We start from the raw sequence: 19,308 nt of genomic DNA on the forward strand, positions 1-19,308 counted from the left end.
CAATGCACAGGACTTGTGATGTGTATGAGACAACGTGCAAGAAATCATGCTAGGAGATTTCTAATTCTTTTCGGTATTTTCAACACTGCCTCTTGGATGTCTTTGTTCCGAAAGCTATAAATAATGGGATTCAGTAGTGGTGGCAAAACATTATACAATACAGCAGAGAGCAAATCCATCATTGTAGAAGAAAGCTCTTTAGGTCTCATGTATGAAAACACAGCTGTGCTCATAAATAAAGAAAAGACAGTCAGGTGAGGAATGCAGGTAGAGAAAGCTTTATATCTGCCTTGAACAGATGGGATTCTCAGCACAGCAGAGAAGATGTAGCCATAGGAAACAAAGATGAACCCTCCACAAAATAAATGTAGTGTAATCCCAAAGGCAAAAATCAAAATTTGGTTAAGCTTTGTGTCAGTACAAGAAATCTTTAGCAACTGAGGGATATCACAGAAATACTGCCCAATAATATTGGACCCACAGAAATGTAGCCTGAAAGTGATAATGGTATGTAATGATGAATGAATTAGGTTGCTTATCCAGGAAGCAGCTGCCATTTGAATGCAGGCATTCCAGGTCATGATTAGCTCATACTGCAGAGGATGGCAGATTGCAACATAGCGATCATAAGCCATGATTGTGAGCAAGGCAAGCTCAGAACCTCCAAAAGTGAAAACTAAGAAAACCTGTGCAACACAGCCAGCAAAGGAAATCCTTTTGTCATCTGACAAAGAAGCAGCTATGGATTTGGGGATTGTGGTTGAGATGTAGCAAATGTCTGATAATGATAGGTTGACCAGAAAGAAGTACATAGGAGTGTGCAGTTTGTGGTTCAGAGCAACAGCAATGATGAGGAGGAAATTTCCCACTAAGGCTATTAAATAAATGGAAAGAAATATCACAAGGTACAACAGTTCTTCTTCTCGGTCACTAGAAAACCCCATCAGAAGAAATTCTGTCACTGTAGACTGGTTGACCATCTTAATTCTTTAATATTTCATCGAACAATTTCTTGAAGAGTAGCTCTGTTATTGTGTTTTAGCAGCACCAGCAGAGGTGTTTGTAACACCTAAAATTAGAAAGGAGTTAATGAAAGTCTATTGGTTGAGGGAATATGCAGGCAATTGTATGTGGGGTTTGCCCCTTTCTCAATATGAGGTAATGAGTGATGCCAGCAGTAGACATTCAACTGACATCATTCATTCTCCCCAGTACAGTACAAATAGAATTTTAGAGTTGGCAGGGAGCATGGGGATCATATCAGCAAAGACACATCTTGGTTTCATGTTGAATCAAGAATGAGAAAGTAGAATCAAATCCTAACTATAGCTCATAGCCTTGCTATTAGATGTAAATAAGCAAATTCTCATTGGTGTGGTTGCATAAAGGACCTTATCTATGATGTTTTGTTTTTGCGAACCATAATGCTTCTACTTTATTTTTAAAAAGCAAATCACACACCACCTAGCATCAATGAAAAATCATTTGGCTTTGGTAAGAGCTCAGAACTTTTGATGAGATTCCCAGAATTTTGAAACACCACTTTATTATCTCTTACCTATAAATACTACCTATTTTCATAGAATAACCATGTTTTCATTAATCCCAACGCTGTATTAAACCTTTTTTCAGTCTTTTCAGAACTGAAATATGTGCCCTAGTCTGCACTCAGGATGAGCTAATAGGATTCTACTCACCTCTGTCTTTGTCTGGAAGACGAAAGTGTCAAAATATTGAAGTGTGGTCTTTAGTAGATGATTTATAGTTTGTGACAAAGAGGGATCAATTGAGCCTCCCTGCTTTCTGTAGTGTTTCAGAGAGTCCCTCCTTGGAGAACATCACCATGAGGATTTGCAAATCCTGATTTACAAAACAAGTGATGCAATTGGCTATATTTCCTACCATTATTTCCCCTCTGTCTTTAAACCCCTGACCCTTAACTTCAGTCTTATGTAATTGATGCTTAAGAGTCAAGTGTTGATGAATGGGAAACTGATTTCAAAACCTACATGGTTGTTATATCTTTTTTATTGTCCAAGATGTCAAGCTGCAACTCCAATTAAGTACTGAATCTGATTAACATAAATAAATTATTCTGACTATTCTGAGCCAGTACAGTGTAGCGCTTAGAGTGTTGGACTAAGACTAGGGAACCCAGGTTCAAATCTCTGCTCAGCCATTAAGATAACTGGGTGACTTTTCACCAATTTTCTCAGGCTAAACTATCTTACAGAGCTATCTGGAGGTTAGACTTGGGAAGGATGCCCTTCAGTTCCGTGGAGGAAAGGTGGAATATAACGACAATAAGTAAATATTGGGAGCACACCATCTGAAACAGGTCCATGATTATAAACTGGAGCAACAGATTTGGTAAAAGAAACTTGGGAAGGATCAAAGCAAAATTGTATGCTATGAAATAGGATATGGGTGTGTTAGGTGTTAACACCTTGGCTGGAGATGAATTAGGAAAGGCTGAAGGACTCTAGCTGAAGTGTAGCTGGTTTGAGAAACAAAACTGCTATGGGTTTCATCTTTATTCCTAGATCCATTTCTAATCCCTGGATCTGGCAAGTGTTAAAATCTAAGCAATGATTTTCATACCTGGAATAGCCTCTGCTGTACCTCATTCCAAAGGAAACACAAGCCCTGTTCATTTTGAAACAATGAGCAATCTCTGCATTTAAACTGCACCCACTTTTTACAGTTTCTGAACACACTTCTGTAAAATACACATTTTTCAATTCTTTTCAATTCTTTACATTTTCAATTCTTTACAATTAATTTCCCTATTAAATGTCCATTTTGTACATAAATACGTTTTGTGAGCACTTCTTGCCTTTGGAAACCTTATTGCAAATGCCAGTGTTGGACACAACAATGGATTGGTGTTAAATATTGAGTCACATTGTTGAAGTTATCAATGGGCTTGTCACTACTTTTTCCAGTCCTCACTACTTTGCCAATTGCTTCCATGATCTTTTGATGTGAACTACCAATACAGCAATTTTATTTTATTTTATTTCATTCACCAACAGCTAAGGAGTCTCTTTTCTGTTTGAAGCATTAATGGATTCTGTTTGAATCTGGCATGGAAAACTATACTTTGACTTTCGTTGCTGGAATGGGAAGTGCAACCCATTCATATTTTTAAAGCAAAACTTGCTGTTACTAACCCAACATAGTAATGGTCAATGAATTCAAGTAACAATGACTCTGATGAATGAATCAGAATAGTTATAAAAAATTAGTTGCCAAAGGCTTTTATTTGCACTATAGTTTTTTTTAATAAAATAAGAATAATTCTGACTTTCTATCCACAGTCATAACCTTCAAGATAACTGAATTTATAGCAAATATAATGAAATAAAGGTTAAAAAAAACTGTACTAGGAAGAAGTCAATAGAAATTGTATCTCTTTATCTCTTTTCATACACCGCACAGCCTCAGCAGCAATAACCAGGGAAAAACATAAAAAAGAGCCCAGAGCATCCCTGTGGTATCCATTTCTGTTATGTACTGAGCTGAATCCTAGAACAATAGGATTCAGAATCAGCGGGAGCTACCCAATCCAACTCCAGGTGGAAGTGAATCCGCAACCTGATTGGCCTGTAGGAGCAGCCAATCAGGCTGCAGGCAGAAGTCAATCCACAATATAATTGGCCCACAGGTGTAGCCCTGAAGTAGCCAATCACGCAAGGCCCATTGTGTAAATAATGTATATAAGCAGATGGTTTTGGGAAAAGAGCCATTCGTCTTCTCTTCTTCTCCTTGATGAATATGAGCTGAATAAAGAGCATGAAATCCACTCTCGACTCCGAGTATATTTCACTGGCGACGAAGGTGGGATCCTGCTGAGCTGACCGCCACCACGCACTGCACCGCAGCACCGCCACCTGCTGCACCGCTGCATCGCACCGTGCATCCAGGCTTCAGCTCCAGGACCCAAGGAACCCAGAATGGCAACCGACAGCAGCTTCTTGCCATTCAAACCAGCATCAGGAGACTGGGAAGGGTACGCCGCCCGTTTCAACTTCCTCCTGCAAGCGAAAGAAGTCACCAACGATGCCATGAAGAGGGCGACATTCTTCAGCGTCTGTGGAGAGGAGACGTTTGAAATCGCCCGGGCTCTCCTTGCACCTAGAGATGTCGCTACCGTCTCTTACAAAACAATAATGGAACGGCTGAAGGAGCACTTTTCACCACAGCCCTCGGTGGTAGCTTGCCGAAATGCCTTCTACGCAAAGCGGCAAGCCCCGGGGGAAACCATAACTGGGTTTGTGACCTCCCTCCGCCAAGCCGCCCGGTTATGCAACTTCTCAGAGTTGGAGAACATGCTTCGTGACCGCCTCGTCGGTGGCCTGAGGGACGAGATGTTGCAACGACGCCTCTACGCCAAAAAAGACCTCACGTTCCAGATTGCTCTGGAGGAAGCCCTGGCAACCGAAGCCGCCGAGAGATCAACGCAAGAGGCACGACCGGCCCCGCCATCCCAACCGAGGGTCTACCACGAAGACCTCACCGACGAATCCGAATCTGACAGGGAGGAAGTACACCGAGTACAGCGGCGCACTCAAGCAGCACACACACCACAGCAGCCTCGACGAGAAGGAGGGAACTGTGCAAGCTGCGGGGAGAACCACGAGAGGAGGACCTGTCGTTTCCGCAACGCAGAGTGCAGGCAGTGCAGAAAATTGGGACACATCGCCCGGGTGTGTCGGGCTCGACTCACCCGTCGACAAGCATCAGATGACCGACCCAGGAGCCCCAGGTCACACGGCACCATGCACCAAGGCAACTCGACGGAGATCACGGACTACCAGGTATTCCAGTTGCCCCATCCCAGCACAGAGAAAATTTATATAGAGGTACAGATAGAGGGAGCCCCATGCCGCATGGAGCTGGACACGGGTTCAACTCTATCCATAATCTCGGCCCGAACATTAAGGGAACTGTGCCCTAATGGGGGTCCCAAACTAAGGCCGGCCCCATTCACCCTCCGGGACTTCCAGAAACGTAAGGTCCCTACAATGGGGGTGGGGACCTTCAGGGTGCAATATCGAGGGCGAAAGCAACAATTGGACTTGCTGGTAGTTAAGGGCCCCTACGTTAGCTTACTGGGACTGGCATGGTTTGGACCTCTGGGGCTAGCCGTTACCGGGGTGAACCGCACTAGCTTACAAGTGGACGTGGACGCCATATGCAAAGAGTTTCCAGGGGTTTTCGATGGGGCATTGGGACGATATACAGGACCCCCCATTGCCCTACAGCTAGACCCCGCTGTACGACCCATCAGGCACAAGGCCCGCCGGGTCCCGTTCGCCCTGAAACCCCGCATAGACGAGGAATTGGACCGGCTCGTGGAGCAAGGAGTGCTGGAGCCGGTGCCCAACGCCCCCTGGGAAACTCCAATTGTCACACCTGTCAAGCCTAACGGTTCGGTCCGCATCTGTGCAGACTACAAATGCACCATAAACAAGGCTCTCACGGCCCATGCATACCCAGTGCCAGTGGTCAGCCATGTCCTCGCCACCCTGGCTGGGTCAAAAAATCTTTGGCAAACTGGACTTGGCCCAAGCGTATCAACAGTTGCCTGTGGACGAAGCCACAGCAGAGGCTCAGACGATTGTGACGCACAGAGGGGCATTCAGAGTAAAGCGGCTGCAATTTGGCGTTAGCGTGGCACCAGGCATATTCCAGAATCTAATGGACTCTCTCCTTAAAGGGATTCCTGGCGTCACCCCCTTCTTCGATGATGTACTGATCGCCGGGCCCACACCAGAGGAATTTGAGGACCGCCTCCGCTCCGTCCTGCACCGTTTCCAGACGGCGGGCCTCAAGGTGAAGCGGGAAAAGTGTTTACTGGGAGTGCCGCAGGTGGACTTTCTGGGATTTAAGGTGGACGCAGAAGGGGTCCATCCAACCGGTGACAAGGTACGGGCCATTTGTGAGGCCCCAGCGCCCAAGAGCAAGCCCGAACTTCAGTCATTCTTGGGACTATTGAACTTTTACCATGCCTTCCTTCCCCATAAGGCAGCGGTAGCGGAGCCCCTACACAGACTCCTAGATAAAAGGGCCCCTTGGGTGTGGGGCCAGCGACAAAGGGCCGCATTCCAGGCAGTCAAGGACTTGCTCGTCTCGAACTCGGTCTTGGCACACTTCGACGAGAGGCTGCCAGTGGTGCTGGCATGCGACGCCTCTCCCTATGGCATCGGCGCTGTCCTGGGACACCAACTCCCGGATGGAAGAGAGGTGCCGGTGGCATACTTCTCCCAGACGCTTGCTGCAGCCGAACGAAACTACTCACAGATTGACAAGGAGGGTCTGGCAATCGTGAAGGGCGTAAAAAAATTCCATGATTTCTTGTACGGGCGGCCCTTTACCATAGTGACTGACCACAAGCCGTTGCTTGGCCTGTTTGCCCCCGAGAAGCAGACCCCCCAAGTGTTGTCTCCACGTGTCCTCAGGTGGTCAATTTTCCTTGCCGGCTACCAGTATGCACTAATCCACCGCCCTGGGAAGGCGATGGGCCACGCAGACGCACTCAGCAGGCTACCACTACCAGAAACAGGCCCCGACCCAGCGCCTGCGCAAGAGGTTATGACCCTGGAGCTGCTTCCCGACCGACCCATTCAGGCACAAGAAGTTGCGCACCATTCCACAAAAGATAGGGTCATCTCCCGGGTCCTGGACTGGGTGTGGCGAGGATGGCCCAGCAGCAGCCCCGGGCCAGAATTCGCTGGCTACACAAACCGCAAACATGAACTGTCGGCCCACAAGGGGTGCCTGTTATGGGGAAGCAGGGTTGTTGTTCCCCAGCCCCTCCGCAAAAGGGTCCTCACAGCCCTACACGAGACACACCCAGGGGTAGTGAGGATGAAGGCCCTTGCCAGGAGTTATGTGTGGTGGCCGGGGATTGACAGAGAGATAGAGGCCTGGGTCCAACACTGCCAGACCTGCCAAGAATCCCGCCCGGATCCCCCAAGGGCCCCAGTCCAGCCCTGGGAGTCCGCCCGACATCCATGGTCACGCTTGCACGTGGACTTCGCTGGCCCCTTCCAGGGAAAAACATTCTTCATAGTGGTGGATTCCTACACCAAATGGCTGGAGGTCGCACTGGTACCGTCCACTTCTACGGCGGCAGCCATCCGGGTACTACGTAAGCTGTTTGCAACCCACGGGCTCCCTGACACCCTCGTCTCGGACAATGGAACCGCATTCACGTCAGAGGAGTTCCAGACCTTCACAGCGCAGAACGCCATCCGCCACATCCGCTCAGCACCATTCCACCCTGCCACCAATGGCCAAGCGGAGCGCATGGTGCGGACCACCAAGGACAGCCTCCGCCGCATAACACAAGGGGACTGGGAATACCGCCTTGCCGCATTTCTTCTAGCACAGCACAGCACCCCAAGCACAACGACGGGCCGGAGCCCAGCTGAACTACTCATGGGCCGGCGCCTTGCAACTAGACTGGACCGACTTCACCCCGACAGAGCTCAGGATGAGGTAGTGGTGGGGAAAGGCAGGAACCCCCGGACATTTGTGGCCCAGGACCCAGTGTATGCAAAGAATTTCGGGGCAGGCCCAGCATGGGTACCCGCCACAGTGACCAAGGTGACCGGTCCCGTGTCGTACGAGGTACTAACGGAAGGGGGGCAATGTTGGCGCCGCCACTGCGACCAGCTACGGCGACGATTCCCAGGAGGAACCCGGGAGGAGAGCGGGACAGAGGGGTCCCAAGGGGACAGCAGGGCAGTGGGGCCTGTAGAGCGAGAGGGGTGGGCAGGGGAAGCAGAAGCAGTAGGCACAGAGGGGCGCCCCGAGGCTGGAAGGACACCGGAACCAGAGTCACAACCTAGTGGTTCAGTGGCGCCAGACCAGACAGCCCCGGCACAGCCAGCAGCCTCGGAACACGAGCCAGAACCAGAACCCCTGACCAAGGAACACCCCAGGCCACAACGCACACGGAGGCGGCCAGCAGACCTTGGGGACTACGAATGCAACTTCCCGGGCAGGACTGGAACTTAGAGGGGAGGGGTGTTATGTACTGAGCTGAATCCTAGAACAATAGGATTCAGAATCAGCGGGAGCTACCCAATCCAACTCCAGGTGGAAGTGAATCCGCAACCTGATTGGCCTGCTGGAGCAGCCAATCAGGCGGCTGGCAGAAGTGAATCTGCTACCTGATTGGCCTGTAGGAGCAGCCAATCAGGCTGCAGGCAGAAGTCAATCCACAATATAATTGGCCCACAGGTGTAGCCCTGAAGTAGCCAATCACGCAAGGCCCATTGTGTAAATAATGTATATAAGCAGATGGTTTTGGGAAAAGAGCCATTCGTCTTCTCTTCTTCTCCTTGATGAATATGAGCTGAATAAAGAGCATGAAATTCACTCTCGACTCCGAGTATATTTCAATTTCATATGCATGCTGAAATGGCATTACGGTATCTTAGCCTTACATCTAAAGTCAAGCAGAGATGAAGCCAAAAGAACCTACCAGTAACACCATTATCTAGTCTAGTTTAGTCACCAGTACACAATCTTATGTGTCTGAACACTATATATATATATATATATATATATATATATATATATATATATAGCAATGGGACACAGAACAGGGGTAGGTAGGCTTCAAATCAGGGGCGCCGACTTGCCCCCCCCCCACATGGAGGGAGCCCGCTCACATGATTCATCACATGATGGTGCTAGGTGGAGGCAGGATGCATGGAGGGTGATCTCTGCCCTTTGTTCATCCCAGCACCCACCTGTCTCCCAGGTGATGGTGGGAGCACACAGAGGGCACCCATGGTGGAGGATGGTCATCCCCTCAATATTGCGGGGCTCAGCCCCCTGCCTACCAATATTGAGGGGGGCAAAGCCCCCTCTGGTCCCTATAGTTAGCACCCCTGTTTCAAATCATATTGTATATTATGTGCCAGACAAAGATATCCATATCTGACTCAGGGAGTAGAGGTTTCTGTTTGCATGTTATCCCACAGATCTACACAGCCACATTTTCTTTTGGTATGCTTTTTCCAGGATCTGCCATAGATTTTCCACAACACTGCTTTGATCTCCTTGTTTCTCATGCTATAAATTATTGGATTCATCAGTGGGGGAAGAACACAGTAAGCCATGGCAACTGAACTGTCCAGACCCACCAGGGAGTTGGAAGTTGGTTTTAGGTTGGCAAAGATGCCAGTGAAAAGAAATAAGGAGACAACGCTGAGATGCGGAATGCAAGTAGAGAAGGCTTCGTCTCTACTCTGTGCAGAGGGAATTCTGAAGACTGTTTTGAAGATCTCCACATAAGACACAACTATGAAACTGAAGCAGCCGAGTCCTAGACATGCACTGAAGCCCAGAGCCACAGCTTCAATAAGGTACAAGTCAGAACAGGAGAGCTTGAGCAGTTGAGGTATCTCACAGAAGAACTGATTGATGATGTTGGAACAGAAAGGAACAGCAAAGGTGGCTCCAGTGTGTAATGTTGCGTAAAGGAGACCACTGATCCATGTACTAGTCACCATTTGGATGCAGGCTTCCTTATTCACTACTGTCTCGTAATGCAATGGGTCACAAATGGCAACATACCGGTCATATGCCATGACTTTGAGGAGGAAAAAGTCTGATGCCATGAAGAAAAAGAGAAAGAAGACTTGAGCGACGCACTCAGAATAAGATATCAACCTGGTGTTCATGAGACAGTTAGCCATGGCTTTTAGTATTGTGACTGAGATGTACCCAAGGTCCATAACAGACAAATTTGCCAGGAAGAAGTACATGGGATTGTGAAGATGGGGATCTGTGACCACAGCCACAAGGATGAGGATGTTCCCCAGCAATGCTGCCATATAAATCAGTAGAAAGATCACAAAATATACAAGCTGTATCTCCCGAATTTCAGAGAAACCCAAGAGGAGGAATTCCGTAATTATGCTTTCATTGGACATTTTGTCCTTAATACATTTCGCCCAACAAAAAACACAGGCAGCATAACCAAAGTTAGTAAGGCAGAATTCTCATTTTCTTACTCATATGCCCCCCCCCCCTTAAAAAGGCTACTTTTGGTCTGGGGAAAAGAAAATGTCATAATTTTGGCATGGGTGATGCCCCACATTCCCTATTTCCTCCCCATTAACATTAATTGAATGCATTTAAAGTTTTAAGGGGTGGGGGAGAGAAAAGTTTCATCATCTCTTAACACCAGAGAACAGCATAGAGCTGCCCCTCTCTCCCCAAAACCAAGCTTATCCAATATGCCCTTCTTTCAAATCATTAGAACTAGAATAGAATTTAAATTCTTTGAATCTCATGGCACATACATAGTGCTCAGTGAAGAGCAGTTTATCATGCTGTGGTAGTATGGATTGGGGATGGACGCATTAGATGAGAAAGTCCTAATTATCCTTCCCCAGACACAGATAATTGCTATTAATTCTGATCACATATTTGGAGTAGGAGTCTAGGAACTGTGTGAATCAAATGGTAACATTCATCCTGTACTAAATTTTCAGTGCCCCACCCCCACCCCTCTATTTTAATAGAAATGGAAAGAAATGTCAAGAAAAATACATGAACTATTTTGACTGTGAGAGCGAAAGGCACTGATTGGTTAAGTGCAGACAGGAACAAGGAAGGCAAGAATTATGAACTGCTTAATTTTTACCTTTCAGTTGGATGACATGAGGTTGCAATATAGGAATAGGTACTGAACAGGTTGAGGGAACATTCAGGTTAACCCTAATGAAATGTCACGTGATCAATTTGCCCTGCTGCAATCCTCAGAAGCTCACTTCTCCCTCAACACAGCCTTTTAATAAATGCATTGCAGTCTAGAGATGACATCATACATTGTATCTGTGGTCCCAAGAGTGCACAAGATATTGGGAAAGAGACTACCAAACTTATTCTCAGTAGAACTGGAGGCTCTTGGGTAGTCTTTAAAGCTCATCAGGAGGGAATACATGAACTATTGTGTGTGTTTCAAAAGGATCAGAAACTTGAAAGTAATAGTTAATGCAGATTCAGGTTGTGAAGTCAAAATTTCAGAAATTAATTCGTCTCATTTACTTGGCTGTATATTTATTTCTATTAAAACATGTGCATACTGCACAAAATACTAGAACATCACCACCCCCTGCATCAGGATGTCAGCATGCCCTCTCTATATGACCCCAGTTCAACTTTAAGAAAATGTGTGATGAAACAGCCATATCATAATGGTACAGTGGTACCTCGGGTTAAGAACTTAATTCATTCTGGAAGTCTGTTCTTAAACTGAAACTGTTCTTAACCTGAGGTACCACTTTAGCTAATGGGGCCTCCTGCTGCCGCCGTGGCGCTGGAGCACAATTTCTGTTCTCACCCTGAAGCGTCTGTAACCCAAAGTACTACTGTACGTGACATTCTCTAGTTGTGTGAAAACTTACATATCCCAAATAGTACCAACCAGGCACAGTAGGAAGATATAGTACTTTATATTATAAAATATAGAGCGTGTTGTGGAAGGGCTGGGAAGAAATCCTTTGTGGTTTGGGCTGGGGCCTAGGCCTTGTCAGGAGCTGAGTAATGGGGGGGGGCATGGTTATTTAGATGGGCTTAATTTGATTGGCAGAAGGGACACTTCTTAAGCTAAGTTTCTTTCGCCTTTGGGCCACTCTTGCCCTGGTGTTTGAATCTCCCCACCCCCACCCGCCGCTTTTTCTTACAGGTTTTAGCCTGACCTTGCTTTACCTGTCATAGGGTTGCCTGTTGAAGGGGCCCAGTAGGAATTTTGCCATTTGGCTGATTGGCTTTGCCACTTGGTTTTTGCCTACTGCTTAGCAAATCGTCACAACATGTTAGGTTGGTGGTTAAGCTTTTGGTTATGGAATTTGGTTGAAGGAGGGGTGTGGCATCCAGATGCCTCCCCCCCTTCTTAATGTTGCTCCACATAGAAGTATTTTGTTAAAGGAATCCTGGGGCTTTCACTCTAGTCCTTGCATCCCCGCCATAGGCGGGGATGGGGGGGGGCAATTACAGAGTACAAGCCTTGGGGAACATTCTTGGTCGAGAGGGGTGAATATTTGGGCACAGCTACCTCCTCTCGCCATGTGTGTTTACTTGACTTCCCTATACCCTTGGGGAAGTCGGAGCTGGTACTGTCCCAAGTGGACAGATTGTGAGCCCTGTCACAAAATGGACAGATGATCTGAGTCCTGTCCCAAGCGGACAGATGATTTGAGTCCTGTCCCAAGGGGACAGATACTGTGAGTCCTGTCCCATGCGGGGCAGATGAATATGGTCCTTCCTAGAGAAGGACAAATGGTTAATCAAAAGCCTAAGCCAACACTCAAACTTTAATGTATTTAAATAAAGTTGTGGCCAAAATAATGCCAAAAACCCAAACCTAAAATACTGTGTCTGTTCTGAGTTATTAGGGGGGATTTCTATCAGCATCATCACACAACTGCATCCTTGGGTTTGTAGTGTGTGTGAGAGAGTGTGAGTTTTGCAAAAGATACAGGGAGGGAGAGAAATTGATACCAAATGCTGCCTGACTGTTGGAGGAAGAGTGGAAAACCAGAACACTGGAAGGGATGGAATGGATATTCTGGAACAGGGCAAAGGCATGACTTGCTGGAACCCTAAATAGAAGCATTACACACAGACACACACAGAGAGAGACACACAGGCACACACACACTGTGTGTGTGTGTATCCCATTTATTTGTTACTGATGGTAATCTCTCTACAACAGAGAATTGTGTAACCACCAAAAACTGAATTGTTGCTTAAGTTTTCAAACGTAACAATTAAAGTTGATCACAAATAGCTTCAGGAAATTCACAGCTGGATACAGTGTGTTAAAAATGTTTGTTCGGAAATTATAGTTGACGAACAAATTTAAATCTTGAAATTGATGTCTCTCAGAAATGCAACTGCATAATTGTCATTAACCAAGTAAAACATTTTATCTTGAGGTTTCATTTTCTTCATCTGAGACTCACGCAGTAGAGTTTTCAGATCATTCTCAGCCTCATCATTATCACAATTAGTAAGAACAGCTATACGCCCCTTTTCACAGGAACTCAAAAAGTCAAAAAAGTGGATTATAGTGTTACTGTTTTCAAACCAACTCTCTGAGGTAGCTGAGGCTGTAAGACAGTAGCTGTTCAAAGACTGTCCTGTGAGATTCATCACTGAGTAAATTTTTAAATGAATATCTCCTCACTGAAAGCCAGAAGCTCCACCATGCCACATGTGTTAGAGATTTCAAACAGTAACAAAGATTACATGTTCCCCAGGAAAATGATCTCACATCTAGTATATTCAGCTGAACCATTGTTCCAGTCTTGATGTGTGTACACCTTCCCATCAACCTCCCCACCTTTATCAACTTCCATTATTCAATACTACACAGTGCATAGACCCCTTTTCCTGATTCAGAAATCTGAGCTTAATTAAAGGGGAAGTCTTTCTCCTGGCAAGATGTTTCAGGGCCTCCTTGACTTTCTTGTTTCTCAGACTATAAATGAAAGGGTTCAGCAATGGAGTTATGACTGTGTTCAGTATGCTGACTACCTTGTTCAGGTCCAAAGAGTGATTTTTTTGTGGCTGTACATACATGAAAATGCAACTCCCATAGTAGAGTGTCACCACAATTAGGTGAGAGGCACACGTAGAGAATGCTTTCTGTCGTCCTTTGGCTGCAGGGATCCTCAGCACTGTTCCAATGATGAAGATGTAAGACACACTTGTCACCAGTAATGAACCCAGAAGGAGCAAGGCTGCACTTACAAAATTAATCATTTCAATTTTCCTTACATCAAAGCAGGCCAGCTTGAGTAAGGGGTCAACATCACAAAAGAAATGTTTAATGGCATTGGGTCCACAAAATGGCAGCTGGCCTACCAGGATTGTCGGTGGTAGGACTGCAAAGAAGCCCCACATCCAGGAGGCAGCAATAAGCTGGAGACAAAGGCGCATGGTCATGATGGCTGCATATCTCAGTGGGTTACAAATGGCAAGATAGCGGTCAAACGACATGACAGCCAAAAGGAAGAACTCACTGGAACCTGCTGAGAAAAAAATGTAGGCTTGCAAGATACAGCTATGGAAGGAGATGGATTTTCTCTGACTCATGAAGTTGACTAGCATTTTGGGGATAACTGTGGTGGTGTAGAGAGCCTCCAAAATAGACAAGTTGGCAATAAACATGTACATCGGGCTGTGAAGGCTGTTTTCACAGCACACCAAGGTAATAATGATAAAGTTGCCTACCATAGCAACAGTGTAGGTGATGAAGAATAAAGTGAAGAGCACTGGTTCATCCCCCTTAGTCTCAGAGAAACCTAAGAGAATGAATTCTGTTACAATCCTTGTCTGGTTCCTCATTGTGGTGTGCTACTGAAACAGTCACTTGCAGAAATGGAGAGATGGGTAGCAGCTGGGCAGACAAATTCTTTTTCCACTCTGAAATTTTTAGATAAGATAAGACAGGAATGAAAAATGTTAGAGAAGTTAGAGAAGCATGGAAGATTCCATATGGCATTCCCTGTCAGACCATGCATGGAGAAACATCAGTTATGCTTGCTTAAACCAAGGGAAAGAAGGGAAGAGGGAAGTATTGAAAGAACCAAGACTGGAATACTACAGTATTTTTCATGAATACAAAACATTTGCCCTTTATTAAATTCCACAAGAGAATTGTGCAATAAGGCCAACATTTCATTTTTAAACATAAATAAATAAATAAAATAAAACACTTTAGAGAGTGTTAAGCATGTTTATCACCCATTCATTTCAAATGCAAGACATGTGAGTGATTTCCTAAATGTTCCAGTTTAAAATCAATGGTACTGAAAAGCACTCATTGATAACCTGAGTCTTACTATTTAATTCATCCAACATGTCCCAGCTACTGTTTTAAACTCTTACTGTTTGAATATTTTAATAAAATAAATATACATATTGTTATCTCCGTTCGTTTTATTTCTTCTACCAGGAGTGACACTGCTGGCATGAATTTTAGGACAGAACAAAGAGAATGAGCAAGCAGAGAAAAATGTGGATGCCACATGAGCAGTGATGGCAAGAGAAGCAGAAGAGAAAATAGAACCATTCTCACCTCTCTCAGGTCTTCAGCAATAAGCCTTCATCTCTTTTTCTCTACAGATGTAACTTGCACCCATAGGGTGCCAATGAAACCCCAATCTTCATTATCGGTTTTCCCTTCTTATTTTCATTGATCTGTTTGTCAAAATAAAAGGTAATTCATCAAGGATAGTCTAATCAAGCTACATTTTTTTTCTGCCTTGCCTCTTTCAGTGAGCTGCAGGGATAAAACCCCAAACAAACATATATTTCAAAATTGTCAGAAGTAAGCAATGGGTCCATCTTTGGCCATATTAATGCTTTTTCAAGCTTCTTTCATGTTTTCATTGTCTTAGATTCTTCCCATCTTCACAGAGAGAACTGGTTGAATATAGGTGAGAGAGAGTGAGGGAGAGGGCGAGGGAGAGAGAGGGGGGAGGGAGAGGGAGAGGGAGAGAGAGAGAGCACTTAATACTGTTTAAAAAGTTTCAGTGTTAATATTAGGTGAATGAAGAAGGCAACAGTCTAGAACAATAATGGTCCATTATCCTTTTTTCATGATAGAAACTAAATGAACAGTGTTGTTTACTACAAGTTATGTGGAAAAAGTTATTCATCAAAGGATAGGTATGTATCCCCAAGGAACAAATTATATCAGGCCTACCAATATATCCCTGAACCAGTTCCAAAGCACTTATTTGCAGAAATTTAAAATACAGAATGTATAATGAAATATTTTGTTTCACTGATTTTTCCACTGCTACAATAGGTGTATTAACACACTGAATTCAATGAGTTTAGAATCTGTGTATATAACAGGTGAGCTATACACCTGTACAATTATTCACATGTAATGTTTAATGAGTGTTGAGTCTATATACATATTTACAAAAAACACTGTAGGGAGACAACTTGTGCCTTGGTTCAGTGTAATGTGCGAACAAGCTTATTGTCATATGGCATGTTTCATTGGATTAGCTTAACCACCAACCTAACATGTTGTGACGATTTGCTAAGCAGTAGGCAAAAACCAAGTGGCAAAGCCAATCAGCCAAATGGCAAAATTCCTACTGGGCCCCTTCAACAGGCAACCCTATGACAGGTAAAGCAAGGTCAGGCTAAAACCTGTAAGAAAAAGCAGCGGGTGGGAGGGAGATTCAAACGCCAAGGCAAGAGTGGCCCAAAGGCGAAAGAAACTTAGCTTAAGAAGTGTCCCTTCTGCCAATCAAATTAAGCCCATCTAAATAACCACGCCCCCCATTACTCAGCTCCTGACAAGGCCTAGGCCCCAGCCCAAACCACAAAGGATTTCTTCCCAGCCCTTCCACAACACGCTCTATATTTTATAATATAAAGTACTATATCTTCCTACTGTGCCTGGTTGGTACTATTTGGGATATGTAAGTTTTCACACAACTAGAGAATGTCACGTACAGTAGTACTTTGGGTTACAGACGCTTCAGGGTGAGAACAGAAATTGTGCTCCAGCGCCACGGCGGCAGCAGAAGGCCCCATTAGCTAAAGTGGTACCTCAGGTTAAGAACAGTTTCAGTTTAAGAACAGACTTCCAGAATGAATTAAGTTCTTAACCCGAGGTACCACTGTACCATTATGATATGGCTGTTTCATCACACCTTTTCTTGAAGTTGAACTGGGGTCATATAGAGAGGGCATGCTGACATCCTGATGCAGGGGGTGGTGATGTTCTAGTATTTTGTTCAGTATGCACATGTTTTAATAGAAATAAATATATAGCCAAGTATATGAGACGAATTAATTTCTGAAATTCTGACTTCACAACCTGATTCTGCATTAACTATTACTTTCAAGTTTCTGATCCTTTTGAAACACACACAATAGTTCATGTATTCCCTCCTGATGAGCTTTAAAGACTACCCAAGAGCCTCCAGTTCTACTGAGAATAAGTTTGGTAGTCTCTTTCCCAATATCTTGTGCACTCTTGGGACCACAGATACAATGTATGATGTCATCTCTAGACTGCAATGCATTTATTAAAAGGCTGTGTTGAGGGAGAAGTGAGCTTCTGAGGATTGCAGCAGGGCAAATTGAACACGTGACATTTCATTAGGGTTAACCTGAATGTTCCCTCAACCTGTTCAGTTGCAACCTCATGTCATCCAACTGAAAGGTAAAAATTAAGCAGTTCATAATTCTTGCCTTCCTTGTTCCTGTCTGCACTTAACCAATCAGTGCCTTTCGCTCTCACAGTCAAAATAGTTCATGTATTTTTCTTGACATTTCTTTCCATTTCTATTAAAATAGAGGGGGGGTGGGGCACTGAAAATTTAGTACAGGATGAATGTTGCCATTTGATTCACATAGTTCCTAAACTCCTACTCCAAATATGTGATCAGAATTGATAGCAATTATCTGTGTCTGGGGAAGAAAAAGTAGGACCTTCTAATCTAATGTGTCCATCCCCCAATCCATACTACCACAGCATGATAAACTGCTCTTCACTGAGCACTATGTATGTGCCATGAGATTCAAAGAATTTAAATTCTATTCTAGTTCTAATGATTTGAGAGAAGGGCATATTGGATAAGCTTGGTATGGGGAGAGAGGGGCAGCTCTATGCTGTTCTCTGGTGTTAAGAGATGATGAAACTTTTCTCTCCCCCACCCCTTAAAACTTTAAATCCATTCAGTTAATGTTAATGGGAAGGAAATAGGGAATGGGGGGGGGCATTACCCATGCCAAAATTATGACATTTTCTTTTCCCCAGACCAAAAGTAGCCTTTTTAAGGGGGGGCATATGAGTAAGAAAAAGAGAATTCTGCCTTACTAACTTTGGTTATGCTGCCTGTGTTTTTTGTAGGGCGAAATGTATTAAGGACAAAATGTCCAATGAAAGCACCATTACGGAATTCCTCCTCTTGGGTTTCTCTGAAATTCGGGAGATACAGCTTGTATATTTTGTGATCTTTCTAATGATCTATATGGCAGCATTGCTGGGGAACATCCTCATCCTTGTGGCTGTGGTCACAGATCCCCATCTTCACAATCCCATGTACTTCTTCCTGGCAAATTTGTCTGTTATGGACCTTGGGTACATCTCAGTCACAATACTAAAAGCCATGGCTAACTGTCTCATGAACACCAGGTTGATATCTTATTCTGAGTGCGTCGCTCAAGTCTTCTTTCTCTTTTTCTTCATGGCATCAGACTTTTTCCTCCTCACAGTCATGGCATATGACCGGTATGTTGCCATTTGTGACCCATTGCATTACGAGACAGTAGTGAATAAGGAAGCCTGCATCCAAATGGTGACTAGTACATGGATCAGTGGTCTCCTTTACGCAACATTACACACTGGAGCCACCTTTGCTGTTCCTTTCTGTTCCAACATCATCAATCAGTTCTTCTGTGAGATACCTCAACTGCTCAAGCTCTCCTGTTCTGACTTGTACCTTATTGAAGCTGTGGCTCTGGGCTTCAGTGCATGTCTAGGACTCGGCTGCTTCAGTTTCATAGTTGTGTCTTATGTGGAGATCTTCAAAACAGTCTTCAGAATTCCCTCTGCACAGAGTAGAGACAAAGCCTTCTCTACTTGCATTCCGCATCTCAGCGTTGTCTCCTTATTTCTTTTCACTGGCATCTTTGCCAACCTAAAACCAACTTCCAACTCCCTGGCGGGTCTGGACAGTTCAGTTGCCATGGCTTACTGTGTTCTTCCCCCACTGATGAATCCAATAATTTATAGCATGAGAAACAAGGAGATCAAAGCAGTGTTGTGGAAAATCTATGGCAGATCCTGGAAAAAGCATACCAAAAGAAAATGTGGCTGTGTAGGTCTGTGGGATAACATGCAAACAGAAAGGTCTACTCCCTGAGTCAGATATGGATGTCTTTGTCTGGCACGTAATATACAATATGATTTGAAGCAGGGGCGCCAACTATAGGGACCAGAGGGGGCTTTGCCCCCCTCAATATTGGTAGGCAGGGGGCTGAGCCCCACAATATTGAGGGGGTGACCATCCTCCACCATGGGTGCCCTCTGTGTGCTCCCACCATCACCTGGGAGACAGGTGGGTGCTGGGATGAACAAAGGGCAGAGATCACCCTCCATGCATCCTGCCTCCACCTAGCACCATCATGTGATGAATCATGTGAGCGGGCTCCCTCCATGTGGGGGGGGGCAAGTTGGCGCCCCTGATTTGAAGCCTACCTACCCCTGTTCTGTGTCCCATTGCTACTTATATATAT

General features: G+C 45.0%; 4 protein-coding genes across 4 annotated transcripts; 1 reads left to right on the plus strand and 3 right to left on the minus strand.

The window, feature by feature from the left end:
* Positions 1 to 980, minus strand: LOC148683881 (olfactory receptor 14A16-like). Its single transcript, XM_088656295.1, has one exon. The coding sequence runs from the start codon at positions 978 to 980 to the stop codon at positions 45 to 47; it is 936 nt and encodes a 311-aa protein (XP_088512421.1). The 3' UTR covers positions 1 to 44.
* A 7,983-nt stretch (positions 981 to 8,963) lies between these two features.
* Positions 8,964 to 9,956, minus strand: LOC118077883 (olfactory receptor 14I1-like). Its single transcript, XM_060281150.2, has one exon. The coding sequence runs from the start codon at positions 9,954 to 9,956 to the stop codon at positions 8,964 to 8,966; it is 993 nt and encodes a 330-aa protein (XP_060137133.2).
* A 2,710-nt stretch (positions 9,957 to 12,666) lies between these two features.
* LOC118077886 (olfactory receptor 6X1-like) lies at positions 12,667 to 15,379 on the minus strand. The gene is made up of 2 exons (XM_088656291.1): positions 15,116 to 15,379; positions 12,667 to 14,460 (listed from the first exon to the last, which is right to left on the minus strand). Exon 2 carries the CDS (start codon positions 14,380 to 14,382, stop codon positions 13,381 to 13,383), a length of 1,002 nt encoding a protein of 333 aa, XP_088512417.1. The 5' UTR covers positions 14,383 to 14,460; positions 15,116 to 15,379; the 3' UTR covers positions 12,667 to 13,380.
* Positions 15,380 to 17,389: 2,010 nt separating this feature from the next.
* LOC132592917 (olfactory receptor 14I1-like) lies at positions 17,390 to 19,308 on the plus strand. The gene has a single exon (XM_088656292.1). The coding sequence runs from the start codon at positions 17,943 to 17,945 to the stop codon at positions 18,933 to 18,935; it is 993 nt and encodes a 330-aa protein (XP_088512418.1). The 5' UTR covers positions 17,390 to 17,942; the 3' UTR covers positions 18,936 to 19,308.

Source organism: Zootoca vivipara, chromosome 12 (assembly GCF_965207765.1).
Source record: "Zootoca vivipara chromosome 12, rZooViv2.hap1.1, whole genome shotgun sequence".
In the NCBI taxonomy this organism is placed as follows: Eukaryota; Metazoa; Chordata; class Lepidosauria; order Squamata; family Lacertidae; genus Zootoca; species Zootoca vivipara.

What these genes read in the sequence shown, in the direction of transcription:
- LOC148683881 (XM_088656295.1), bottom strand. Translation starts at nt 980, where the DNA reads ATGGTCAACCAGTCTACAGTGACAGAATTTCTTCTGATGGGGTTTTCT.
- LOC118077883 (XM_060281150.2), bottom strand. Translation starts at nt 9,956, where the DNA reads ATGTCCAATGAAAGCATAATTACGGAATTCCTCCTCTTGGGTTTCTCT.
- LOC118077886 (XM_088656291.1), bottom strand. Translation starts at nt 14,382, where the DNA reads ATGAGGAACCAGACAAGGATTGTAACAGAATTCATTCTCTTAGGTTTC.
- LOC132592917 (XM_088656292.1), top strand. Translation starts at nt 17,943, where the DNA reads ATGTCCAATGAAAGCACCATTACGGAATTCCTCCTCTTGGGTTTCTCT.